The sequence below is a fragment of the Orycteropus afer genome, unplaced genomic scaffold, assembly GCF_000298275.1.
Source record: "Orycteropus afer afer isolate SDZICR_OR568_19922 unplaced genomic scaffold, OryAfe1.0 scaffold00094, whole genome shotgun sequence".
Taxonomy (NCBI): Eukaryota; Metazoa; Chordata; class Mammalia; order Tubulidentata; family Orycteropodidae; genus Orycteropus; species Orycteropus afer.
In genome coordinates this window covers 9,695,038-9,708,580 of record NW_006921681.1, presented here as the reverse complement: position 1 = coordinate 9,708,580, position 13,543 = coordinate 9,695,038, and the positions used below count along the sequence as shown (strand labels likewise).

Sequence of the window (13,543 nt, the reverse complement as noted above, 5' to 3'; positions counted from 1 at the left end):
TCCCTGTTTACAATCTTGTAGGCTTATTTACTTTGGATACTTCCATAGCTGGGTTAGTTTCTGGGTTATATCATCATGTGTGTTAATGGTCAGTTATTGTTGGCCATTGTTGCTTCTCTGTCTGAAGGGCTCCCTTTAGCATCTCTTGTAAGGTTGGTCTGGTTTTAACAGATACCCTTAACTTCTACTTATCTGGAAATGTCCTAGTTTCACCATCATATTTGAGGGACAATTTTGCTGAGTACATAATTCTCGGTTGGAAATTTTTCTCTTGCAGGGTTTTATACATACCAGTCCATTGCCTTCTACCGAAAAATCCAAGCTTAGTCTTATGGGTTGCCCCCTGTAGGTAACTTTTCATTTTTCCCATGCTGTTTTTAGGATTCTTTATCTTTGGTTTTGGTGAGTTTGATGATGATATGTTTTGGTGATTTTCTTTTGGGGTCTATCCTGTTTGGGGTTTGTTGGACTTCCCGAATGGATATATTCTCATCTTTCATCATACCAGGGAAGTTCTCTTCCAACAAATCTTGGACAATTTTCTCAGTGGTTTTATTTTTCTCTTCCTGTTCTGGAATTCCAATGACACATAGGTTATTCCTTTTGATGATATCCCTCATGAACCTTAGGCTTTCTTCATTTTGTCTTGATCTTTTTTCTGATTTATCCCTTTCCAAAGAAGTATTCAGGTATTTGTCTTCAATCTCATTAATTCTATCTTCCATTGCATCAATTCTACTCCTTTGCCCTTTCAATGTGTTATCTATTTCTGACAATTTGTATAAATCTTCTGGATTTCTATCTGTATATTTTGTTTCATTTCTTATTTTCCATTTATTTTGTCATTTTGTTCTTGTATTGTCTTTTGAAATTGTTCTAGGGTTTTTTCTGTGTTTTCCTTGATCTGTCTCTCAATCCTCTGAAGATACCTGAATGCAATTATTTTGAATTCCTTATGCAGGAGTTCCAATGCTGCCTCTTCCTCAGGGATGTGTTTTGGGTCTGTATCTTGGTCCCTTGTTTCTCCTGCTTTATCTTGCTTCTTTGTGTAGATTGTAATGCTCTTTTGTCTCCGAGGCATTGTGAAATTTTTTTGTTTATGTTTAATTGGTGATTGTATGTTGCAGTGACTTGCCCATGATTTTCATTTTGTTTTGTTTGTATGTTATTTACGCAAGCAGGATACTGTGCTGTGCTCCTCAGTGCATTAGTTGACAGCACTTATACACATACCACCTGTCTCCTTTCCTGTTGTCAGCCTCTTGTATGTCCCTGCTGACCTTGGCAAACAGAGACTAGTCTTAGGTCCCTGGAATCCGAATGAGAATGCTATCACTTTAAAATCCAAAATGGTTGCCACTTGTAAAGATTCAAAATGGCTGCACCCTCGGTCACTTTAAATATCCAAAATGGCTGCTGCTTGAAAAGATTCAAAATGGCTACACCTTTGGTACTTTAAATATCTAAAATGGCCGCCACTTGTAAAGATTCAAAATGGCTGCACCCTCAGTCACTTTAAATATACAAAATGGCTGCTGCATGTAAACAATCAAAACGGCTGCACCCTCTGGACAGTAGAAAGTCAACAGCTCAGGTTGTCTCCCTCCTTGCTGTTTCCCTTTCTAGTCAAAGACTACCAGCGCAGTCGTCCCTGCAGCCCTTGGTGACCAGGGTTGATCTTTAGGTCAATTCTCAATTGGTATTTCCAATACCACTTGGAAATATTCAGGCTGTTGGTCCTGTCAGAGTAGCTGACACTCTGCAGCTCCGACTATCTCTGTACTCACTGTTTTTGATCAGGTTTTTCCACTTGTTGGTGCCTATCCACTTCTGTAGAGTTCCTTTCAAAGCTCAGGGCTCCAGGATTATCTTCTTTATCTCTGTCAATTGGTTTTTCTTTTCTTTGTTGAAGAGGGTCTATGTCACTTGTCTGCCTATTCCTCCATCTTACCAGACGTCTCCATGTATGATGTTCTTGATGTCATCCCACAGCTAGTCTGGTCTTCCTTTGGTCACTGGTGTTCAATGCGTCAAATCTATTCTACAGATAGTCTCTAAATTCAGGTAGCATATCATCAAGGTCGTATTTTGGCTTTCGTGGACTTATTTTAATTTTTTTTTAGCTTCAATTTGAACTTGCATATAAGCAGTTGATGGTCTGTTCCATTGCCAACTTCCGGCCTTGGTCTGACTGATGGTATTGAGCTTCTTCATTGCCTCTTTCCACAAATGTAGCTGATTTGATTTCTGTGTATTTCATCTGGTAAGGCTCACATGTATAGCTGCTTTTTATGTTGTTGAAAAAAAGGTATTTGCAATGACTAAACTGTTGGTCTTGCAAAATTCTATCATACTTTGTATACTATACTTAGTACAATCCCACTTAATTTTTGACAATCTGTTGGAGTAAAATGGTATCTCACTGTGTTTTAAAGACTCAACTTTTTACCAGGTAATTTTTAATTAATTTCTAAGTATATTCTCTCAATTAGCCACAGAACATCTGATTCACCCACCCAAATTCAACCCAACATGCAGCATAAAGTAAGTGCATTAGTCCCCTCACATCATGTCTCACTTAGTGACCTAAATGTGTTCATGCAACTTTCAAAGTAAGCAATATTTAGTCTGAGAAAATAAATGATTCTCAGAAAAATAGCTACCATATGCCCTGCAAGAGTTTCTCTCAACTAGCAAGATTTGGGTCATTATTCTGACGTTAAACATTTTGAACAATTAGGAAATAAGGGTGTTACCTTTAAGTGTATCTGGAACAGAAATGGGAAATGTTAAGCAACATATAAAATTAAATGTGACATGAACTCTTGAACAATGAGCAACAGTAAAACAAATGAGGCTTAATTTCTCATTGAAATCAAAGGGAGCAATCACTCAGGCTTTAGCCTTAGACTGTACCACACAGCTCTTTTTACTCTGCCCACACCTACTAAGAATTCTGATGGGGATTTCTTTAAATTTCTTAAAGCAAAGAACTTCACAGCTCAAACTGCTTGGCCCTGTTATATACAACGATCCTGAATGTCAACCTGTCCTGTTTTTAGGAAACAGTCCTGAAAAAAAGTTTATAAAATATCCAGGTTTTACGTCTCAAAAAAATACCTTACTCTATCAACAACTATGATTGTCCTAAGGGATGGGCAAGAAAGATTAAACATTATCACTGACTCAGTAACACTTCTAATGAAATAAGTTCAATATGGAGTGTGAGAAGACCTGAAGTTTAAGATGTTCACTAGACATAAATCTTCCTTGAAATTTAGCTACTAAAAATCAGGGCCAAGCAAAGGGTCCCCTGCTATTGTGCAACATTATATTCTGGAATGAGCCAAACTCTAAGATCAAAAAGAAGTAAGTATGAAATGTTCTTTTAAAATAATTCACTTGCAACATATCAGATAAGTTTTTAGAAAAATTAAGCGTCTGTCTTTTGTGATTCCATAGTTACTTGCTTTTAATCCTTCCCTATCCTACTCCCTTTCCACATGTAAAATTTATGTAGCTCTGGACCCAGGCAACCATTTAAGTTTATTTTTTAAATCCCACAATAATATATGCTTTATACTGACCTGATAGGGCACGGTTATAGTAATCTCCAGAAAGGGTGAAGTGGGCATAGCCTTCAGGACTAGTTCTCACATGCTGAAGAAAATTCAGACCTGTAATGTAAGCCAATCTTAGTGTAGCAGCAGGGCAGGGCCACCCAAAACAGACTTTTGCAGACAAGTTGCATTAAAGGTGACAGAGAGCTGTTGTTGTTGTTGTTGTTGTTGTTATGTGCCGTTGAGTCAAAACCGACTCATGGCGACCCCTCCTTGGGTTTCCGAGGCAGTATCACTATGGAAGTAGGATTGCCCAACCTTCCTTCCGAGGAGTGGCTGGTGGGTTTGAACCGCCAGCCGTCTGGTTAGCAGGCAACTGTCTTAGCCACTATGCTACCAGAGATGTTAGTCATATCTAATATTCATTGTCTCACAGGAAAACACACAGAATTTTAATATTTTGTTCATGATGGGTTTTTTGAAAAAATTAAAATATTAATCATCTTGATTATTGAATTGATTGGCATGCTCTTAAACACTATGATTGAGGCAACTACCTCCTTTGCCTCTCCCTAGTCATAGCTCTGGGTACCCAGCTTTACCCAAAGCCTGAGGAAACATTCAAAAATGATATCATCTCCATTTTTCACCCGATTATCTGAAAAGAAGGCAGGGTAATAAAAGCATTTGTGCCCTGATAAGTGCCCTCAGGAGCTCTGGTAGCGTAGTGCCTAAGGCACTTGACTGCTAACCAGAAGGTTGGCGGTTCAAACTCACCAGCCACTCCTCGGAAGGAAGATGGGGCAATCTACTTCCGTAGTGATACCGCGTCGGAAACCCAAGGAGGGGTCGCTATGAGTCGGGTCCGACTCAACGGCATATAACAACAACAACAACAAATATTAGCTCAAAACTTTAAGATTACCACAAAATTAAACAAAAAAGAATCTACATAGTCTCTATAAAAAAGATACTCATAGAAGTAGTCAACATTCCAGTTGTAATTTTCAATCAAGGGACCCTTGCTGTGTCTATAAATGTAAGGAAAAAGAAAAGCCCACACAATGGGCAACAGTTGGATTTAAAGTCCCAAACCAAAACAATGGAAAAATAAAAGTCAACACAGCAGTAACAGTTCTATTTATTCTCCTCAGAAGCCTCATTCTAACCCTGCCTGCCACGATGAGCCTGAGGATGTGTTATTTCCACCCTGCTCCCCACCCAGCTGAAGTACCTCTCTCATATGACCAGTGTCTCACTTCTTACCTGACCCAAGGGAGGGGAGCTTTTTAATAAGATACTGATTTATTATTTTCAAGAGAGGAATATGATAGAAACATTATTTTCTGAACTTATCTTTTAAACGCCTTTAGTAACAGGATGCAATATAATCTTTAGATACATGAAAAGATAAGCAAAATGAAGAGCTCAGGAATTATGTAGACAGAGCTGTTAATATAACAGAAATTTCATCAATGACAATTTCTATTACTCCCCAACTGTAGGCTGAAGGCCACATATGGCAAATAAATATAAATTTCTTTAAAACCTGCATAATGAAAAACATATGTAAAATCTTTATCTAAATTTCACTCATACTACTAACTGGAGGAGAGCATGAGTAACATAAAAGACAGGCCCTAAATAATTCAGCAATCACTGCAAATATTCAAGATGAATGTGAAAATCAGGAAAATACTCACGGGAAAATGTGAGCTCAGCGAGAGGAACATCACAATCCATGCAGTCATCAATAAAACAGATGCACACACTCTCTGCTTTAATCTCCACTCCAGAGATCAACTGTGCTGGCACAGTCCCCTGGCTATCTCGGCTGTTAGAGGCCAGGGAAAGAGACTTCAGAGGCTCAGCGTTCTTAAACAACCAAGTCGCTGCCTTTTTTAATTGGCCTTCAAAGAAATTAAAAGGTGATCAGTTCAGCCAGTTCCCACAGCTACTCCAGCAAATCACATAGGAAACAGAGAAACAAAGTCTATAGGATCTACTGGCCTTGACCTCTAGACTAAGAAAGAAAGGAAAGACTAAAACTAGCGTAAGAAGAATTCTCCTTTTAAGCAACAAGGCCCTCTTTGCTGTGTATCTTCCATTCATGGTACCACACCTTTCATGATCTGGCTCAAAATGCCCCCAGGAAACCATCCCTCCTTTACTATGCCATCTGTCGACAGGCGAGAAAAGGGAAGGAAAGAATCCAAATTCTAGGTTCTTGGAAAAGTACTTAAGCCACTTGGTACTTAAGTACTTGATCTTCGCTTGCAGTTTTGCATATATTGCTAGGCTGCTGTAATTGTTTTCAAATTTCTTACTGGGTGTATAATTTGTCTTCTCAACCAAATCGCAAATTCTTTGAGAACAGAGAGCAATTATGGGAATTCTGTGTGTATAGAGTAAAATTATTAAATAATAGCCCCTTGAACATAACCAGATTGCTAAAGCCAAAAAAAGAATAGTGAATAGCAACATAATCCCATACTTATAAATTACCAAAGGCCAGTGCATAGGACTATGCATGGAACATTGGTAAGGGGTTATAGAATGGGCTTTGAAGCAAGATGCTAATTGTGCACTGATTAGCTGTTGGATCTTGGGCAAGTTACTTAATCTCTCTGTGTCCTACAGCTCCCACTTATAGGACAGATGTGAGAAAGAAATGAATGAGTTCATGAAAAGTTCTCAGAACAAAGCTTGGCATGTAATAAAGGTTCTATAAAAATTATTTTTTATTATTATCTTATTATTTAAAGAATTCTTAATGAAGGAAAAAAAAAATTTAATTAAATTGAAAAGAAAAAAAAAGAACCCAAAAACTAATTCATTGAAAAGATCAATAACACTGATAAACCTCTAGCTAGGCTAATCAAGGGAAAAAGAGAAGACAAAGTTACTAATATCAGAAATGAAAACAGTAAATAATGGAAATCCTCATTCATATTACCTTGACACAACAAAAGAGCTCTGCGACAATCATCCATGCTGAATCCCAGTTCTTGCAGTCTAGCTAGTTGTAACTCTAAGGAAAAAAAAAAGGTACATAGTTTTTATAAATGATTTTATATAAAATATTCCTCAGACTACTTTGGAAAAATACAATAAAATTCAGAAACTAGTTACTAAAACATTCCATTTTCTGTAGGCAAAAATGGCCTCCCATTTTTATACTAAGTGTACCCTGATTTCAAGAATCTTTCCCTTATGTAAACTGTAGTTTAAAAAGCTTAAAACTAAAACTTAGCATTATCCACATATCTTTGGAAGAAAATTCTCAAAGTTTAAAACTAAACCTTAGCATTATCATATAAGTTAGGAAAAATAGCACAGGATAGACCAGTTGGATTGCAGTGTTTTGTTTGTTCTAAATTAAAAAAAACAATTAGAGAGTCATACTTATGACTTAAATTATACTTAATGACATACAATTATACTTTGAACAATTTAATTGTGCCAAAGGTAACCTTAAAAGTTAAAAAGGAAGAGCTATGAGGAAGATTGGGGGAGCTCTGGTGGTGTAGTGCCTAAGGCATTTGACTATTAACCAGAAGGCTGGCAGTTCAAACCTACCAGCCACTCCTCAGAAGGAAAGGTGGGCAGTCTACTTCCATAGTGATACCACGTCGGAAATCCAAGGAGGGGTCGCTATGAGTCGGGTCTGACTTGCTAGCAGTAAGTTTGGTTTTGGTTTTTACGAGGCAGATTGAGTTTTATAACTAAACACCTACCCAAGACTGGATCTAAGGTACGTCTCATTCCTTCTCTGATTTCCTTGCTGACACAAGCTGAACCAGGAAGATGACTGCTAATGGAGTCAGTCTCCAAAGCCACTGAGTCTGGCACTGCAGCACTGGCTTGCTCTGGGATGGACTTTGCAATGGCAAGAAACAGCTGAACATCATTATAGGAGAGTCTGATATCCAGGGCTTGTAATTGAATCTAAGAAAATTTTAAAAAGGTGGTCATTTTTTTTTAAGTTGTATTTGTCCTTGCTTCCACACCTCTTACAGATGTAATTCTTATTTCAAATTCTAATTCTGTAAGTTAAACTGAGACTACACCAAATTTCTCATTTAGAAGATTACAAGTATCTCGAAATTAAGCACTAATAAAGATGAGGCAAAGTGTCCAGCTATGAGTTGAAATAGTCACAAAACTGCACCAAATAAAAAAAAAAATTAAGCTAGGAAAATTACTAGAGCAATTAACACTTCAGTGGGATGGTTTTCATACAAGTACTAAAGAAAAGGAGCAGAGAAGGTTCTGGGTAGACTGGACACACGATTAGCAACATCTTGTTCATCATTTTGCTTTGATCTATTTGATTTTTCAAATCTATGAAACCACCTGACCAACCAACAAAACTTAGCTATTTGTTATTCAAATATAATCCAAGAGTGAGTCCAGTTCCACTGTAATATTCCCTGAAATCCAGTCTTCTTCAGAGTCTAGCAAAAGAGCTACTGTTGGTATAGGCAGTCCAAGACACCAGGAAAAGACCACTCTAAAAATGGCGGCTCTCGGATGACTGTTGGAAAATTTGGACACAGCATTTCATTTATTTACTTTTTCCTTTTTACTGTGAGAAAACCCACAGACCAAAAATCAGAATGCCTTTTCTCTCTCTCAATATCCTAGGGTCCTATCTACGAAATAAAACACCAAATTGTTAAGATTTCTTTGCCTGGCTTCATCTTCCCTGCCTCACCATACATTCTCCTTACTTCTCTGCACACTCCTTTGTTCTAGTCAGACTTTACATGGTTTCATGTATGCTGAACTATATCTGCCCCTAGCTTTGCCTCTTCACAATGTAGAATGCTCTCCCTCTTCCTCTCTGCTTATTTACATACCCTGCTTCCGAGACTTACCTCACGTTTAGTTCTACTCACAGTCAATACTATTTATGTCAAATTCTGCTTCCTGTAAATTTTTTGAAACTTCAAGATTCTACCAGACGATTAAGATGTCTTCTACCCTCTATAAGATTGCAAAGATCTTCTAGAACAAAGACAATGTCATATTTCATTTGCATTTGCTGAAAAACTAAAATGTTGCTGGGCTCAGAGCAAAGAAGTAATACCCACACAGCAAAGTGTTTGAATGTATCAACATGCTATACAGTTTTTTCAACATTACCTCTAAGATAGGTGGAAAATCTTCACTATTGAATGCATCCATCAATCCTGAACTATTTTGATAAGAAGAATTCCCCACCAGCTCCACCTGAATTTGTACTGGATCAACAATTGAAAGAGCTGTATCATGCTCACTCCCTAGTCGACATGAAAACACCTAGAAATGAAATACAGCAAGAATTAATGTCTGGATGAACCTGGAGGACATTATGCTGAGTGAAATCAATCAATAACTAAAGTACATATTTTGTATAAGCCCACTACCATAAAAAGTCAATAAAGATTTACACACAGAGAAAGAAACATTCTTTAAGATTACCAGGGCAGGGGGCGGGGAGAGGTAAAGGGAGGTAAATCACTAACTAGAGGGTAGACACATATTAACTTGGGTGAAGGGAAAGGCAATATACAATAAGGGAGAGGTCAGCACAAAATGATCAAGGCAGAGGAAGACACTGGGAGGAGCACAAGAGTAAAAGGCAACAGAGGTAAATACTATTACACACACAATCCTGCAATCATGGTAGTAGCAATGATCTATGAGCAGCTATATAGACAGATATGCAAAATGAACAGGGGTGAGAAGGGGACTATGCTTACGAATATATAGAGAGGATATTTCTACATATATATTTATATGTGCTGCAAAGATACCCAGGAATATAATACAGCATACAGAGGGCAAAATTATGAAAGCTTCTTCATAGCCAAACACCTTGAGGGAATGAGTTGCTGGGCCTGGGGACTTAGAATCACAGTCTTGGGGGAACACAAAGGTCAAATGGCATACCAGCCCACAAAGACAATGGGCTACATCCTACTTTAGTAAGTAGTAACTGGGGTCTTAAAAGTTTGTGTGCAGCCATCTAAGGTGCAGCTATTGGTCTCTCTTCATCTAGAGCAAAGAAGAGTGAAGAAAATCAAACACCCAATGAAACAATTAGTCAGAGAACTGATGGACTACATGAACCCCAGCCTCCATGATCCTGAGGCCAGATGAACTTGATGGTGCCTGGCTACTGGCTGATCACTCTGAAAAGGGGAACAGAGTGAGATAAAAATGTGAAATAAAACTCAAAATAATAAAAATGACCAGGCCTACTGATCTGATAGAGACTGGTGGAATCCCTACTCCCAAGACTATGGTCCATAGACACCCTTTAAGCCTGCAACCAAACTCACCCCTCACCCACTCCCAACCACCTGCTGTGTGGCTCATCTTTCAGTCAAATGATAGACAGGCCTACAATGTGAAGAATAACACCAGGGAGGTAGGCACTCCTTAGAACAATTGACCATACAGCATCAAAAGGGCAGCATTTGCCCAGGAACAAAGCTCAAAGGCAGGAAGGGATAGAAAAGAAGGATGAATAGAAACAGTAAACACAAGGAGGCAATGGGAAGAGTGCTGTTTGTGGTGATGGCGATCAATGTCACAAAACAAAATGTGGAAAACCAATTTGCTCTTTGTTTTGGTTACCAAGTCCCACTCTGACAGAAATATACCACAAATGGGATGACTTTAAAAACAAGAGTTTATTCTCTTACAGTTTTGGAGGCTAGAAGTCCAGGTTCAAAGTGCAGGGCTCTAGGGGCTAGTTGAAAGCCCCTTGACCTTGGGCTTAAGCTCTGCCTCTGACTTATGGCCCACTGAAGCTGGAGGCTTTCTTCACTCAGGCAGCTGCTGGCTGCTGAGGCTGACAAACCCAAGGTTGACAAGTAAAAAGGCACCATCCCTATGTTACCAAACTACACAACAGACCATTAATTCAAATCCCCTGAAAGTCCCAAGATCAGCAGAGCATCGCAGGCTACTGAATGAAGACTCAGCTACATGCAGGGTTCAAGTGTGCCAAAAAGCTAGAGACCTTCCTCAAATGCTTCTTATATCCCAGAAGCAGATCACATCCCTAAAGCAGCTACTCAGATGCTCCAGTAGATTCTACCATGGAACTGACTGCCAGTCTCACCAAGGACAGTAACTACATCCAGCTGCCCAGACATTCAACAAGGCCCAATCACGTTGAAAACATCCTTAACTACCACACTCTGGAAACATTCACTCAAATCATAAAACAAAGATAAAAACAAAACAAAAACCTAATTCTGGAAGAGTCAGGAAAAAAGAGACAAAGAGATTATCTCAGAAGCAATCAGCCCTGCATAATCACAAGAACCATGACAAATGCTGAAATAAATATTGTGAAGATGAAGCGGGTCTCTCATCCACTGCCAAGGGCATGTACCGTGGTTCGCCTCTAGGAAAGATAGTTTAGCAAAGGGTATCAAGAGGCTTAAAAGTCTCACACCCTACAATCCTACCTCATAGTGACATCTTTGCTTTTCAACACTTTCAAGAGGTCTTTTGCAACAGATCTGCCCAATGCAATACATCATTTGATTTCTTTACTGCCGCTTTAGTGGGCATGGGTTGATCCAAGTAAAATGAAAACATTAACAGCTTCGATCATCTCTCCATATATTATGATGTTCCTTATTGGTCCATGAGGTATAGTGAGTTGCATGGTATGGCTTCTCTAGTCATAGTCTTTCTAACTCCCACAGGATTACTGGGTGGGACCATTCAAATATGTCTTAACTTGGCTGAGCTGCTGGTAGAAGTTATTTCTTATAATGAGACTGGCAATTAACTCTGTGGTGGAATTTTCCATGAGCAACTGAGTAGCTGCTTTTAAACTTCTGATTGTTAAAGTCATCCACCTGGGGTATTTCTATTGGGGCAGCAGGAAGTAATCTTCTGGGAAAGTTCACTCTCTCTCAAGTGTGTAGAACTGTGATGTTGGGATTGGTTAGTTTTGCCACTCTGCCAGGCTTAAAATGAGCCCTTTCTAGGAAGAAATCTCACTGCTGGCTGAGAGAAATGCCCAGCTGAGAGAGATGCTTGGCTGAAAGATGGCTGCAGTGGAACCAAGAGGCACAGAACAGAATGTTAGGCTTACTTGGCCCACAGAGACAGAGGCCAGGCCGAGAGGCCAATGGCCAGAGAGGCGTATCTAAGGGCACGGAAGAGGAGAAACTGTCCTGATAGAAGAACTGTATCCTGAATATGTTCCTGAACTTGAGTTGTAGCCTGTTGCCTTCCCTAATAAACCCCATAATCTCTGAGTTCTGTATGGCCACTGTAGCGAATTATCAAATCCAGCTAAGAGGCGTGGGTGCCGCAGAAGGGACAATTGGTGTCAAGGCTAGTAAGTGGGTTGGAAGGTGGCAGCATATCTGGCCTCATAGTAATAGGCACTGGCCTCCCAATGGTGACTCTGTCTTCCTCTTGTGTATTTAAAGACGGTCAGAAGATGCCACCTCCCTGTCTCTTTAGCAGTCCAGTTGTGAGGATTTTTGTTTTCTTTACATTGAGGTGTAATACATACTGAAGACTGCAGTCTTTAATCATCATCAGTAAGTGGTTCAAGTCCTCTTCACTTTCAGCAAACAAGGTTGTGTCTTCTGCATATTGCAAGTTGTTAATGAGTCTTCCTCCAATCCTGATGCCACATTTTTCTTCATGTAGTACAGCTTCTGGGATCACCTGCTCAGATATAGATTGAATAAGTATGATGACAGGATACAAACCTGACATGCATCTTTACTGATTTTAAACCAGGCAGTATCCCCTTGTTCTATTTGAACAACTGCCCCTTGGTCTATGTACAGGTTCCTCATGAGCACAATTAAATGCTTTTGCATAATCAATAAAACTGGTATTCTTTGCTTTCAGACAAGATCCATCTCACATCAGCAGTGATATCCCTCATTCTACATCCTCTTCTGAATCCAGCTTAAATTTCTGGCAGTTCCCTTTCAATATACTGACTGCTATAACCATTTTGAATTATGTTCATTATAATTTTACTTGTATGTGACATTAATGATATTATTCAGTAATTTCAGAATTCTTTGGAATGGGCACAACTATCAATCTCTCCCAGTTGGTTGGCCAGTTCTTCTAAATTTCTTGGCATAGACAAGTGAACACTTCCAGTGGTGCATCCATTTATTGAAACATTTCAACTGGTATTGTCAGTTCCTGAAGATTTTTCTCCAATGCCTTCAGCACAGCTTGAATGTCTTTCTTCAATACCATTGTTCCTTGATCATATGCTACCACCTGAAATGGCTGAACAATGAACAAATTTTTTTGGTACAGTGATTCTGTATACCTTCCATCTTCTTTTGATGCTTCCTGCATCATTCAGTATTTTGACCACAGAATCCTTCAATATTGCAACTCAGGGCTTAAACTTTTTCAGTTCTTTCACCTGTAGAAATGCTGAGCATATTCTTCCCTTTTGGTTTTCTAACTCTAAGTATTTGTACATTTCATTATAATACTTTACTTTGTCTTCTCAAGCCACCCTTTGAAATCTTCTATTCATTCAGTTGTATTCTGAGTGCCTTCCAACCTGAGGAGCTCATCTTCTGGCACTATATCAGACAATGTTCCCCTGCTATTCACAAGGTTTTCACTGGCCAATTGTTTTAGAAGTAGATTGCTAGCTCCTTCTTCCTAAGTCTGTCTTACTCTGAACACACCACTGAAATCTGTCCACCATGGTGACCCTGCTGGTATTTAAAATACTGGTGCCATAGCTTCCAGCATCACAGCAGCATGCAAGCCACCACAGTATAACTAACTGATACGCCAGTGGTGGACTACACTGTTTACTTTATATATAACTGAAATTTTCTATAATGAAAAGTTTTAAAAATTTATGAGAGATGCTCCAGCACTAGTATCAAAGTTCAACAAGACAGAAAATAACAAATGCTGGCGAGGTTGTGGAGAGATTGGGACTCTCATACACTGCTGGTGGGACT

The 13,543-nt window shown here is 39.1% G+C and overlaps 1 protein-coding gene across 1 annotated transcript in view; it reads right to left on the bottom strand.

Annotated features, from left to right (window-relative positions):
• The window catches only part of VPS13D (vacuolar protein sorting 13 homolog D), a 435,877-nt gene that overhangs the window by 269,501 nt on the left and 152,833 nt on the right, over positions 1-13,543 (bottom strand). The window contains exons 32-36 of the mRNA XM_007942672.2: positions 8,709-8,864; positions 7,298-7,508; positions 6,517-6,591; positions 5,264-5,470; positions 3,588-3,677 (exon numbers count right to left, since the gene is read on the bottom strand). Coding sequence (XP_007940863.1) covers positions 3,588-3,677; positions 5,264-5,470; positions 6,517-6,591; positions 7,298-7,508; positions 8,709-8,864 — 739 coding nt within the window. The remainder of the gene's footprint in view (positions 1-3,587; positions 3,678-5,263; positions 5,471-6,516; positions 6,592-7,297; positions 7,509-8,708; positions 8,865-13,543) is intronic.